Source organism: Fukomys damarensis, unplaced genomic scaffold, assembly GCF_012274545.1.
Source record: "Fukomys damarensis isolate Sample0158 unplaced genomic scaffold, DMR_v1.0_HiC HiC_scaffold_25, whole genome shotgun sequence".
NCBI classification, from domain to species: domain Eukaryota; kingdom Metazoa; phylum Chordata; class Mammalia; order Rodentia; family Bathyergidae; genus Fukomys; species Fukomys damarensis.
In genome coordinates, this window is record NW_022900937.1 from 33,950,926 (window position 1) to 33,965,110 (window position 14,185).

Below are 14,185 nucleotides of genomic sequence, written 5' to 3' on the forward strand. Positions count from 1 at the left end.
TAGCATTTGTAGGATAAAAAGCAGTTGACCAAGGTTTTTTCACGTGTGGCTTTCTAGTGTGATATACTAGCATGAGGGGGAGGAGCCTGAGATAGGACAGTATTAAAACAGACTCTGCTCAGGCAGATGCTTGGCAAAAATGTCCCCTGTTTGTGAGCAAGGGTCACACTGCATTACTGACTGTTTTTAGCATCTGCACGTGATCCAAACAAGCTTGAGTTAGACTGAGGGGAACCTTGGAGGAAGAAATCCCCAAGAGTATCTGGAAGGTCATCAGTGGGAGCAGAGAGTACTAGGTCTTGGACACTGCGTGGCAGAAAGGGCAGTGGCTGCGTGTGCAGTGGAGGTGGCACTTGGGCCATGAGGATTGGTACCGTTACTTCAGGGGTCAAGGTGACAGCGAGAGCTCTTGGTGACCTTTCTCAGTCTTGCTCTTGTGTGGACTGAGAGGAGAAGGTAGCTGGAGAGACTCAGGCTTACCGGAGACACTGCGTGACACAGTGCACTATTTTGGGTTTTCATTTCACAGTTTTATTATAATTGCATTCCACCAGTCAGTGCTGGAAGACTTTTCCATGCTGGGGGCGTTTGCCTTTGGTTTTCTACACTCCCTGGTAACAAAGAAAAATCACCCTTCTGAGTGATGAGTACCAACAGTTTATCAGAGAAGCTTTTTTTTTGTTGTTTTCAAGAAAAGATTTTTATAAAGTGGATGCCCCAGATATTAAAATATGAAGGTGGGATTGGCTTCCCTTTGGAGAAGTACCTCTGCTCCTTTGAGCACCACTGGTGACCAGTAAAGGACCAATCGGGCAGCACATGTAAGTCTCCTAGAGTCCATTCTGCCTCCCTTTCTTACTGTATCTGGTTTTTACCTGAGGGCTGTCTGCAGGCAACCCTGTGCCTCAAGGCAGACAGCTCCCTGCTAAGTTGAGCTGTCTTCCCCTTCCACCTGTCCTGGCCCTCCTCTGGGGTTGCCCTTCTAAGCATCGATTCTCCATTCTTTCCTGGATTCCAAGGAAAGCACGCATTGAAACAGCTGCTCTGGTGACATTTAAAAATGTGCAGAATTGATAACGTTTCTTCATAGCCATTTCCTTTTGGTTTTCACTGTTGTGATATCGACCTTGTCAGGTGGTCACTCTTGTTTACAGAGGGGAAAGTGGTGAGCTGCTTTGTTCTAGGCAACAAAGGTCAGAGGACATTCAGCAGGAGTCCAGGCGAATCCACCTCTTCTCCCTCTGGTGGTACCCACCAGCATGGCTCTGTGGGTCCCCATGGTGTCGGGTGTTAGGGGAGTCCTGCACCCCCTTTCCGAGTGCCCCAGCCCTTTGCTCTTAGTACCCACAGCTCTTAGTTCAACTACAGCCTTCAAGACCTCGAAGAAAGGCATGTGCTTCATTGGGGCACATTCGATGGGCTGCTGATGTTCAACAGCCAATCTTAAGCTTCCAGAAATGGTGGTCCAGTCTAAGCTTTATCTGGGAGGAGAGAACAAACCCATTCCACACCTTACTTAAAACTGCTGCCTTCTTATTGAGTGACTCTGGTTGTTGGCCACCCCATCCCTAACCTGTTCTGGAGAGGCAGGTGCTGACAGTCCTGAGATTCTCACAGGTTCTGGCTTTTGTTTGCAGACCACCTTGGCCTTTCATAGACCCTGCACGTCTGCAAGCTTTGATTTTTCAGGGAGAGGGAAGCAATTTGAAATCCCTGAAGCCTAATTGGAGGCAGTAATAAGTTTTCTTTAGTTCACTGGGAATAATTCTTGGCCTTGTTTTATTGCAGTTATTATTATTATTTTTTTTTTTGTAGGGGGGAGAATTTAGGAAGCAGAGGGGGTAGTCAAAGGCTAAGGATAAAACAAACAAACAAACAAAAAAGGACTGGTTTTTCTTGCACAGTTGTTTTAACTTGCTTGGCTTCCAAGTGTTCTCAGTTTCCTAGGCCAGGCCGCATGGACAAGCTGTGACATGCAGTGTGGTGACTGCTCTCCTGTAGTTGCATCCTCTCACGTTTTCATCCCTTTGTGTACTGAGAGGGCAGAATGCTGAGATGGAGCCTCTTCAGGCCCGATTCTCATTCTGTAAGGCTTCACCATGTGTGTGTATGGATTCTATGATGTTAGCCAACCCGGTAGCTAAGGTTAAAAAGTGAATTTTCCCCATTTTTGATGCTCGCGCGTGAGCTTGGCTTTGTGATGATCTGTTCTTCAGTGTCCTTCCGAGCCCAGTGAGCATAGGTGACAGTTGGGGTCCACAGTGCCTCTGGCCTCTAGGGCTTCTTCTCCATGCTGTGTCACAGTCTTGTGTCCTTCACACATACAGCAGCAGCGTGCACCACAATGGCTGTTTTTCAATTCTCTTTTTATGTCTTTGAAACTTTCTGGAATGAGGCTTCTGCTCATTCCCCCTACTTTTTCACCATTTTTGTGAGAGCAACTGCCCAGAGAACAGAGACCCGCTGGCTGCAGTGCACTTCCCCAGCTGGGCCTTTTAAGAGCCCTACCCCCCCATTTTTCTTCTTATCAGGAGGCTCTTGGGAGCCTATGAGTCACTTGCACATAGTGTTGAGTCCTCCCTGCAGCTAGAGGGCGTAGTGGCCCCTTTGCTACAGAGATGCTGACAGATGCTGCCAGGCCAGTTTAGTGGAGCCTGAGAGGGCAGCCCTGGTGTGTGGGAAGAGTGGTAGCTCTGTAGTGACTTGCTGGATAGACGCCCTTCCATCCGCAGTGAGCCCAGTGTCCATGGGCCCAAGGCTCCAGGCTCTGATCTGTCTGCTGAGAAGAGCCTGTGTCCCTGAGGGCATCTGTGTGGAGCTCCGGGTACTTGGCAGGTTACCCCTGAGCTGGCTGGTCTTTCTTTTGACTCTGTGAACTCTTGAGTTTCTATTGGTGGAATTTATTGTTTTTTGATTGTGATTTCTGGCAGGTCCATTCAGCGATGTTCTGTGATCTCTTGCTCAGGTATAAAACGATGCTTAGGACACCGGCATGGCACAGAGAAGAGCGAGCCCTGACCCTGCACCCCAAAGACCTGGCAGTGGCTCTGGACCTGCTCTGGAGGGGATGTGTCAGCGCGGGCTGGCTGCAGGGGCCCCATGTGGTCGTGGGTAAGCGAGGCCCACGCGCCCTCTGGTCTTGACTCGGGCATCGGGGAGGGTCTGCTCTCCCGTGTTCCCCACCCTTACTGGTGACGTGTGGAGGTCGTGGTAGCTGCACGGAGTGCTGAGGACAGCCTAGGCCAGGGCCTGCGGGTCACTGTGGACTCTGAGTGTGCCTTGCCTGGGAGTCCTCTGAGCTTTGAGCCTGGAGCCTTTGCCTTCAGAAGGAAAAAGATGGAAATGGTTCCAGAGAAAAGTCATTACGCGTGCTTTCTCCTTAGATGTTTTCCTTGCCACTAACCAGAAACCTTTCCTGAGAATCTCAATTTGCGCTGCCCTCTTTGGGAGCAGAACTGACTCATTTCCTGCACGGTGTGTGATGTGCAGGACCCTTCCTCCTGTGTGCTGCGGTAAATAATCTTGTGTGACCTTTCATGGATTTGTGAAATCGTTTCTTGGTGGTGACTGCGGATGTGTCTGTAGGGCAGCTTCCCTCATCAGCAGAGAGCCTCTCTGCCTTCCTGGTTGCCAAGGACACGGAGTGCGGAAGCATGTGGAGAAGTCGCCAGGTGGATGTCGAGGTGTTACTTAGCTGGCGACTGCTCTTAAGAGATTTGAGAACTGAAACAGGAGAAGCAAAGTGTGGCTCACAGGCGCGTGGCTGTGCACCGAGAGCCTCGCTGGTATCTCAGGCTGGTGTGGAGACTGGGTCTGGCTCCACTGTCAGCTCTGTCCCTGCTCCGGTGTGTCTGTGTGAATCACTCCTCTCTGGAAATGGTGTCGCAGGGCGCAGCCTCTGGGTGCACCGGAAGTGAGAACCCCGAATGGCCGGAAGTGGCCCTTCACTCAGCTCTGTCCGGCGGGAGCCTCCCTGTGCTCTGCCCTCTGTTCCGATTCATGTGCTGAGGTCCTGCTGAAGGGCCGCCTTTCCTCTCTTCTGCTGCTTCCGCCCTCTCTGCCCTCCTCCTCCCATCTTTTTCTCCATCTCCTCTTCTTCCATTTCTTCCTCTCCTTATCCCTCCTTCTCTTTCCCCTTCCACAGCTCCTCCTGCTGAGCTTGGTAGTGGGTTTGGGATCCTCCTTACTCCCCATGGCTGTTGTTGGACCTTTATCTCTTATTCCTTCCCAAATCCTCCGCCTCTTTGAAGTTCGCAGGGCCAGACTGGACCCCAGCGTCCACCTCTGAGGAGATGACACCTGCAGACTCTGACGGCAGCACCAGGCCCTGCAACCCCTGCTCTGGCTCCAGCTCCTCCCTGTCACTCCCCATCACGACCCCTTAAGGCATCTCTGAATGGGATGAGGACACCAACCAGTGTTTCTTCCCTGGGGCTGGGGATGAACCCAGGGCCTCACACATGCTGGGCATGTGCTCTACCGCTAAGCTACATCCCCATCCCTGAATATGTACTGAAAATCTGAAACGCATATAGAGCTCTTGCACAGCAGGCTACAAGTGGACTATAAGCCTATAAAGTCAGGGTTGTTTCTTTTCCGCATTGGTGGATTTAATTTATGTCATAACGTTATAATAATAAGTGGTGGCTTGACGATTTTATATTTATTTCTGTTTATTTTACTTTGCTCTGTTTTCTAACTTTTTTTTACTAGTATGTGTTTACAGCACGTAATGATTACATTTCTTGTGGGGTGTTTGCACATGTACATAGCATATCTTAATTCTTCCCCCTTGCCTGCTTTCTGTTACTCTTGTTTCCTTTTGCAGAAGCTCTATTTCTTTTTTCAATCCCTTTTCTCTTCTTTCTTTCCTCTCTCTCTGCCTCTTATTCCCCTTCCCATTTGCAAAAGGTGTACCTACTTCCTATTATCTTTTAAAAATTTATAATTTAGGTTTCTCATTTAAGAGAAACCATGTGACATTTAAGCCCATGTGTCTGATTTGTTTCACTTAACATTATGGTCTCAAGATGCATCCATTTCCCTATAAATGACCCAAACTTACCCTTCTTTATGGCAGAGTAGTACTCCACTGTGTATAAATACCCACACTTTCTTTATCCATTCATCTGTTGATGGACATATAGGCTGCTTCCAAGATTCAGCTATTATAAATTGTACCACTATCTATTTTCTAACTTCTATGATGAGCATTTTTGAATATAGAAAATGAAAGTGTTCTAAGAATACAATACTGGTGCAGTTGCAGGAGAGTGAATTAGGGCCTGGTTGGTCAAGAGTGTGTTCATACCACTGGCAAAGATTTAGTGAATGCAAGCTGCTTTCTGATGTAGCTGCAATTCCCTGTAAGGACTCGGTAAATGTCTGTCCTGATTTGTTGAAGGACGTTCGAGCTCACCGAGAAATCAGTTGCCTAGGTAATATAATAGCTACCATATTAAAAAAAAATCAAGTGCTATGTAAACTCGGGCTCCTGAATTCTCATCCACTCAGCAGAATTGCAACCAACTCTGCGGATTTTCTTTCTTTCTTTCTCTTTCTTTCCTTCCTCCCTCTCTCCCTCCCTCCCTCCCTCCCTCCCTTCCTTCCATCCTATCTTTTTTTGGTACTGGAGATTGAACGTGGGACCTTGTGCTTGCGTGGGAGATGGTGGAACCACTGAGCTAAATCCCCAGCCCCTAGATTTCTAGCCACACATCTGAGCCTGATGCCTTAATTCATAACTTGAAGCTTCTGGGTGTTATAGGACCCACAAAACAAGTGCAAATAAGAGTGTAGGTTTTAAAGTAAGTGTTGAATCCACGCTCTGCTCACACCTGGGCTGCCTTCATGTCCAGTGCAGGGCGAGTTGCTTCTCTGTGGATGCCGGCAGCGGTTTCCTGGCTGGCCAGCTGTGGGGCACACCTGTCCTTGGTGGCCTCTGACTTCACTTGGCTGTAATCAAAGCTCACCTTCATTCCAAATTTACTACTTGTTCTCTTTATGTTTTGAATTTATGTTATATTTGTGCATTTATTTAAAAAATGTTATGGTACAAATACATGTTGGCAGTTGTCCAGCAAGTTTACCTTCACTGTGGGAAGTAGGTGCAGGCACATAACACAGCTGGGTACTTTTCAATCCCCTTCCCCTTTCTACCCTCCTCCCTCCTTCTGTCTCTAAATCCACTCTCCCCATTGTCACTCTTATTGTTGATCTTACTGTTTTTAGTTCATGTTTGTGACTAAAATGTTCACTCATTGTGGGGTTTGGTACTTACCTTCTCCCTCGCCCTTGATCTCTGGGATCCTTTCCCATTTGCAAAAAATCTGGCCTTTCTGATCCCTTCTATCATTCCTTTATTTTGCTCTTTATTTGTACTTTGCCTCACTCAAATGAGAGCTATCATGTGGTGTTTAAACTTGTAGGTCTCTGATTTATTTCACTTAATATTATTACATTTTCCAGATATATCCATATTCCTATGTGCATCTCAAATTTATCTTTCTTCACAGCCTCTGCTGTGAAGCTGAGCAGTACTCCATTGGATATACTTTTTTTTTTTTTTTTTTTTTTTGGCAGTACCAGGGATTGAACTCAGGACCTTGCACTTGCCAGGCAGGCGTGGGTCCACTGAGCCACATCCCCAGCCTTCCATTGTGTATAACAGCACATTTCCTTTATCCACTCATCTATTGATGGGCATATAGGCCACTTCTAAGATGTAGCTATTAGGAATTGTGCTGCTACGAGCATGGGTGTGCCTACATCACTGTCACCTGATGTCTTTGATGCTAGGGAAGACACTACTGAGCCAGGTGGGATTTCTAGTTTTAGTTCTCTGAGGGATCCCCCACTCTGACTTCGATGCTGCTGTACTACAGCAGTTGGCATTCCCACTCTGCTCCAGTCTTCAGAGTTCCCCAGCTCTGGCCGTAGGCAGGGGAAGAATCTGCAGCCTGCTGTCCTGCTGGCCTCTCTGATCCCTGCCTCAGGGACCTGCGGGTGTCAGGTCTGTGGGCAGCGTTGGTTTGATTTTGTGGCTTCTGAGTTCAGGGTCCCGATGGACTCCCAGATGCATGTAGGAACAGAAAGAATGGGCTTAATGTCTCTACCTGGCTTGGTGAACTCTTCCCAACCCCTGAAATGAAGTCAGGGCCATCGGATGGACACAAGGTGCAGGTGCACATCTGCACAAGGCCACTGTTGCGTGGATCTGGGCCACACCCATGTACTCAGTGGCATTGGTTGTGGCAGGTGTCGGTGAGAGGTACACACTCTAGTTTTCGTTTTCTTGCTTTAGATAGAGGGAGTATTTGACTTCCGCTGCCGTTTCATGTTGAGGTTTCCTGAAGCAGCTGCTGTTTAAACCATGGCAAGTTGACATTTTCTAATTGTGGACTCCATCCGGCAACCAGTCAGAGGGACCCTGTGCCCTGCTGAATCCAGGGCAGTGGAGGAAATGCCACACCAGCCTCTTCTGTGAAGCTAAGATAAATACAGAAATAACGAATTCAAGTAAAATCTGCTTTTCTCTGTGCGGCAGAAAAGTAGGACGATCAACGTCCCCAGTTGCCCTGTAGTCTCAGGAAGCACAGTATTGTTGGCGTGGATTTGTGCATCATAAAACCATGATTATATTTTTAACAGGGCCAACAATTGGCCCTGACTTCTTTCTGAACTAGAATGGTCCCATCCCAGCGATTCTTTTAGCTGTAGAATTTACATTAAAATCTCACCACTTAGGAACCCTTTGGCCAGTTAACTCATGTTTGGATTTTTCTCTTTTTAGCATCTCTCCAGAACCTCAACAAGAATAAAAAAGTGGTTCTGCTTGCTGGTAGGAGCATGTGTCGTGCATTCTGTCTGCGGGTCTGTGATGGCTTAGGCTCTGGAGGCTTCTCCACATCTACTCTCTCCACACCTGTGAATGCCTACGGGGAATGTCACAATGTGTCCACTTTATTCCTGGCCTGATCTGGGCATCTGTGTCCCTGGTGGCCTCCCACGAGGGTTTTTTGGTTTTGAATGGACTATGTGGAGCCTGTTACACCTTTTCCATGGCAGTTTTTAGGGCAGCTGACAGATGAATATTTCCACTTACTCAGTGGTGAATAACCTGTCAAATTAGTAGTTGCTTTTAGGCAGATCTTTTATTGTTCAACTTTAACATTTCACTCCACTTACCCTTATAATGTTTTATAAAGATGGGAACAAGAAAGTTCCTGAAACTAGCAATTTCAGGAGATTTCAGACAGGAGGCTTTGGAAGAGCACAGGCATTGCTGGGTGCCCTGCAAGTAGGTTGGAAGACAGTTGGGCTATGTGTTGAGTTCTAGAAGGAAAAAAAAAAGCACAAACTGGGTGTGGTGGTGCACGCCTATAATCCCAGCACTCAGGAGGCTGAGGCAGGAGGATCACTGTAACTTCAAGGCCTGCCTGGGCTGCATAGTGAGTTCAGGGCCAGCCTGACCTACAGAAGGAGACCTTGTCTCAAAGAAACGAACAAAAAACCAACCAAACACACAAAAAGTACACAGAATTCAAGGAACTCAATAGCAATGGCTCATTGGTGAGCAGATTTAAAAGGCTAGGTGAACTTGGGAATTTTGAAGCTGCATTTTATTTTTATTTTTTTGGTGCTGGGGATCAAACTCAGGACCTTGCACTTGCGAGGCAGGCAGCAGAACCACTGAGCTAAATCCCTGGCCTTGAAACTGCATTTTAACATGTAGTAATATAGCCCAAATATTATGTTGCTATTTTATACAATTTGCATTATGTGTTATATTAGTATATTGTTCATAGAAACACATTTTAACACCTTAATTCTACTACGAGTTTTGCCCATTCTGTTTCGCGAGGTTCTAGGAACGCTGTGCATACATAGTACTAGGGCAGTGCCGGTCCCTTCTGTCTTCAGTCCCCGATTCTCTCATGTATCAGACATTCTCTGAGTTTCCCACGTGTGCCTTTTGGGTACCTGAGAAATGAAGATGAGGGAGACCCAGCCCCTGTGCTCCCGTGCTCAAGGGGAGACAGATGCCTGCCTGTGGGGAGCAGGGGGTACAGGAGGGGTAAGCTGGGGATGCGGGGTGCAGAGGATGCTGAGGCAGCGGGCAGACAGGAGCAGCTGGCACCTTCTCCTAGTGTCACTTTGTCCTGAGGGACAGTTTTGGCCCCCAGAGTGCTTGGTCTGGGTAATCCTGGACTGCTTGGCCGGTAGTCTTGTGTTACATGCGACCACGTTTATTTTTTCTTCTATAGACACCCTTTTTCACTGTCACTGAAGTTTTTGTTTTTGTTTTGTTGGTTTTTTTTGGTACCAGGGATAGAACTCAGGCCCTTGCACTTGCAAGCCAGACGGTGGAACCACTGAGCTAAATCCCTGGCCCTTGCCACTGAAGTTTTTATGGGGCAGAGCTACAGCCCTTGTATGTGCCAGTTTCCCTCTTCACAATACACTTTAACGCCTTACCGCCATAGTCCCGTGGTTCCTAAAGGTCCTTATTTTTATCCTTGCTTTTCACAAAAGGGTTCACTGAAGCCTGGGAAGTGAAGGTGATGTGTCTGAGAGTGGTCTGAGAAGGAGACTCACTTGTGGTTTCCACTCCTTGGAAGCCGGGATCATCATGGAGAGGGGTCCATGGTCAGGGCGGTACCTACCCTGCTCTCTGTGTGTGTGTGGCTAAGCTCTGCTCTCGTCTGTGGCCTCATGGGCACTGGAGGCAGGGCCATGTGGGCAGAGCAGGAGTCTGATGTGGGGTGTGTTAAAGGGAAGGATTGGGGGCTTGGACAGGCACGGCAACAGAGTGACCGGCTGGATGAGGAAAGGGGCTGCAGGGTTGTGGGCTTTGTTATGGAGCAGAACTGAGCAGGGTGAGCAGGAACTGGCCAGGCGGACAGTGGGCATGGGAATCGAGGTGCATGGATGTGTGGAACAGTGACAGTGGCTTTGCAGAGACAGAGTTTGCCTTTGAAGGCTAGAGTGTGTGTGTGTGTGTGTGTGTGTGTGTGTGTGTGTGTTTGTGTGTGTGTGTGTAAGAGCACACAGACAGGAAGGAAACAGGGAGCAGTCAGCTCCCAAGGTCCTGGTGTCTGCTAGAGAGGCAGGGTGGCGTACAGAGCGTCAAGCCCGTGTCTCAGGGCCTCTGTCCACACCGGTCTCTGAGAGCTCAGAAAGTGCAGTGGGCTGGGGCTTTCTTAGCTGTCGCCCTCTGTTCCACCTGGGACCTTGGTGTTGTGATGCTGCCCCTCACACCCCAGCTTCGGGCCAAGCCCCAGCATCAGCAGCTCTGCCAAACCATGCTCTTGTCTCTCTGAGGAGTTTGGTCACTGTCACTAGTCAGTGGCAAGCAGGGGTCTGTGAGATCAAACACACGGTTTAACTTGTTGCTGGATGGCCAGGGGTCTGGGGAAGGTCAGAGAGCATGAAGGACTCTCACTGGATTCTCTTCCCCGGTCAGTGAAGCTGGGACCCAGACCGAGAGGCCACACAGGAGGTGACAGCTATCTGGAGACAACCATGAAGTCAGACGTAGGAACCTGAAAGGAAATGGGTATCAAGGAGGGGTCTTCGGATGTTCTGCCCAGTGGGCCTCACCCGAGTACGGGTGGTCTTGGCATTAGTACTGTGGTTTGACATGGGGAAGGCAAGCACGAATATTCTTTTCTTTTGTTTAAAAGTTTTGTATTGTGTCATATAAACCATCTTCATATACAAGTGCATAAGGGAAAAACTTCTCCCTTCTTCCCAAACATCGCAGTAACGTCCATTCTTGCTAATACATCAGAAAGTTAAAACAAATGTCCCCTTCTGAATTCTGAACAGCTAATTCTGTACACTAGCTTCTCAGTGTTTGTTTTGGTTTTCAGTTTAGGCTGGCCGTGAACTCCTGATTCTCCTGCCTCAGCCTCCCAAGTGTGAGGATTACAGGCATGCATCCCCACAGCTTGGGCTTTTGAATCTTGTCTCACTGATCTGGTATGAACACAAATAGTTTCTTTCAACTCATTCCTGAATTTATCTCTTCCAGGTGGTAATTAATTATAATGTTCTCAGACTGGATAAAGTAGATTAGAGCTCATAAATTACCAATGCTTGGAATAAAGCTGTGACTTACACGGTGAACCCTGGCCCCATCTAGCAGTTCTACTCAGTACCATTTAAAGGACCAGCTCATCCAAACCACAAAAGCAGTCTCAAAAACTCTGACTTTTTTTCTATGTGCAGTTCACTTTTGCTTCTTGCTGGAAATGTTCTCCATTGCCTTGATTACCTTCAAGAATTTTACAGCTGACACTTCCTTGCTGGGTGCTAATGACAGTTCTCTAGGTCATTAGTAGTGAGAAACTGAGGCACTGAACTTGAAGGGCCCTGAACCAGTTTAAATGAGGTGTAACATCCTAGTGAATTGCATCATGTTTCTTCTCTGCTTTCGTGCTTCTCCCCATGCTGTGGTTACTGTGAGACCCATGGACTCAACTCATGGCCTTTCACTTCTGGATGGGTTGAACATCAGAAATAGGACTGATCTGGGCTGGGGATTTAGTGCAGTGGCACTGCACCTGCCTCATAAAGAAACAGGACTGATCTGCTACCAAAAGTATTCATGAATTTAACAAGGGATCACTACTCAGAGCTAAAAAAAGTTCTATCAGTTACCTTTCTTTAAATCTGAACCCTAGGCCACTGATTTATATAGAAAGACACAATAACTTTGTCCTCCTGCCTTTAATAATAGTGAAAAAGAGCAGGTGGATCTGTGAGGCACACATATTCTTCCTGAGCCCTGAAGGTTGCCTTCAGTGTTTTGGTGTCTGTTCTGGAAAATGCTGGTTCTGGATTCTCCTGTCTTCTGATTTCTTCCTTTTTAATCTTAATAAAAGTGCCTTCCAGGGACAGGGAGTTAGCTCAGCACTGTCATACCTGCCTGGGAAGCCCAAGGTCCTGAGTTCAATCCCTGCCTCCAAAAACAAAAACAAAACAAAGTGCCTTCCCTATCTCAGGGGCTCAGAGAAAAAGCAAGTCTTTTCCCGTGGCTTTTCAATTTTTAAACAATTACTGGATTAGAATCAAGTAACCTATCTTTTAGTCCTGTTTCTCTGATACCATGCTCATCCTATTTTATGCTTTTTTCTGGGTTCCATGTTTCTACATGAGAGTAGAAGGGGTAACATTCAAAAGAATATTGTAATACACTGTGTAAAAGTTTCTAGAGAATCAGGTACTACTCAGTCACTGATATAGTCATGACGTTTGTCTTTTTGTCATGTATTTCATTTGGTTAGCAGGTTATTATGTTTAATGGTGACTTTGCTTTATTTTGTTTACTGAAAACAAGAAAAAGAACAATATGACATTCTAGAGGAAAAAAATACACCTGTGCAACAAGAAACTCCAGTAGAAATAGAAGCCCAAAGACAAGCACCAGTGGAGAAGCCAACACAAGAACAGTCAAGGGAAGACGAACAAATATCTGAGACACCACAATCTCCTGAACCATTGTCCTCTGAAAATATATCTCAGGAACAAAGACCCAGAACACCACAATCTCCTGAACCATTGTCCTCTGAAAATACATCTCAGGAACAAAGACCCAGAACACCACAATCTCCTGAACCACTGTCCTCTGAAAATCCATCTCAAGAGCAAAGACCCAGAACAACAACACAATCTCCTGCATCATTGTCCTCTGAAAATACATCTCAAGAACAAAATCCCGGAACACCAAAGCCTCTCGGACAATTATCCTCTGAAGCACTTTTCCAGGAACAAAGTCCTGAGCAGCAGGAGTCTACTGAGCCATTATCCTTGGGACAGTGAACTTAGACACAGATGACTCCGGGACAATTAAACAAACAAAACGTGAAAACAAAGCATCAGCTGTGTGTTGTGAGGGGCAACCTTCCGAAGCTGCAAAGGATCACAGACAAATGAAAATAAAATGATATACTTTTTGTTTCACTTTAAGCCAAAGAGGTATGCCAATAGAATATTAAGAGTGTGAATTTCATGTTTTGAGGGCCAGGCTTAAATTTAAAAAACTGCTCAAAGGATGAATTTCCTCCCCGCATTGCCCGGCTGTGCAGCTGGAAGGGGAGGGGTGTGGCTCTGAGGCTTTGACCCGCCCTAGGGCTCCGCCTGCCCCCTGGAGCCCGTGTGACCGGCTGTTCTGCCTCGCAGAAGGCCACGGTGTCAGCACAGTGGGAGCTTGGGTTGGGGGCACGGCGGGGAGGAAACAGAGGGGGGCAGGAGGACAGCAGAGGACATTTTCACAGCCCCTGCAATGCAGTCGCCGCTGGCACCAACTTCAGACTCGTTCAGCACCGTGCTTTGCCTCAGTTCCCGCCTGTCCGTCGGTGCCCACGGGTGGCCGTCACCGGGTGCCGCAGGTCCTGGGTCCTCACCTTGTCCTGCAGCCAAGCACAGCACCCACACGGGGCTCATCTCCCGAGAAGCGCGGGTGCTACCCCGCCAGATCATAGCTTGCAGAAATTTTCCGTTACCTGTTCTTCTGTGTCTTTCAGATGCCCTGGGAGTAGAAACCAACACATCGGCCCAAGCACCTTTCTATGTACAGGACACCAGTTCTTCTTCACCCACCTGGCCGCATCTCGCACGGGGACATTGCAACAGCAGGAGAACCGTGTTGGAGGTGAAACTAATGCCCTGTAATGTGCTGTGTCAAAAGCTGAGAAGAAACGTTTACCTGTTTAGTCCATTGCTCTGATTCCTTTGCCTGGTGATATTCTTTTTAGTAAACATTTAAAAGAATGAAATGTGGTTCTTTATCTGTAAGCCCTGCAGCGATCATTCAGAAAAGTAGAGAAATTTGAAATCACACAGACCATTTCTCCCTCTTATTTTTAATCTGTTTTTTGGAATGTGCATGGGAAGGTATTGTTTTGTTTTTACACAAATTAAAAGTTCTTGGGAAAACAGGAACTCAGATACATGAAGTTAAGGCGTTAAAGCATTTTTACCTCCCAAATGATTGCCAAAGAGGAAAGAAAAAAGATCCAGTGTGAGCTATGAATAATTTATTATTTACTTATGAAAGCAAAAATAATACCCATATGTCTTCATTATATATGTTTCCAAGTCTAAGGACAGAAGATTGAATAGTGTTTCAGTGGTAAAGAGTATAATTTCAGCAAAATATGTCTTTGGATCCCTGTATTCA

At 47.1% G+C, this 14,185-nt stretch overlaps 1 protein-coding gene across 7 annotated transcripts in view; it reads left to right on the top strand.

Moving 5' to 3' along the window:
* Positions 1–13,842, top strand: part of Dcdc2c (doublecortin domain containing 2C) — a 64,575-nt gene extending 50,733 nt beyond the window's left edge. For 2 of the 7 annotated variants that reach the window (XR_781204.2, XR_781202.2), the window contains 2 exons: positions 12,344–12,981; positions 13,530–13,842. Coding sequence is in view for 2 of the 7 variants with exons in the window: in XM_010629113.2 (XP_010627415.1) it covers positions 2,966–3,018 (53 nt within the window). In the remaining 5 variants the exon portion in view is untranslated. Of the gene's footprint in view, positions 1–2,965; positions 3,112–12,343; positions 12,982–13,529 lie in introns of those variants that run through there. The other 5 variants (XM_010629114.2, XM_010629113.2, XR_781203.2 and 2 more) reach the window with 4 other exon arrangements.
* The last annotated feature ends 343 nt before the right edge of the window (positions 13,843–14,185 follow it).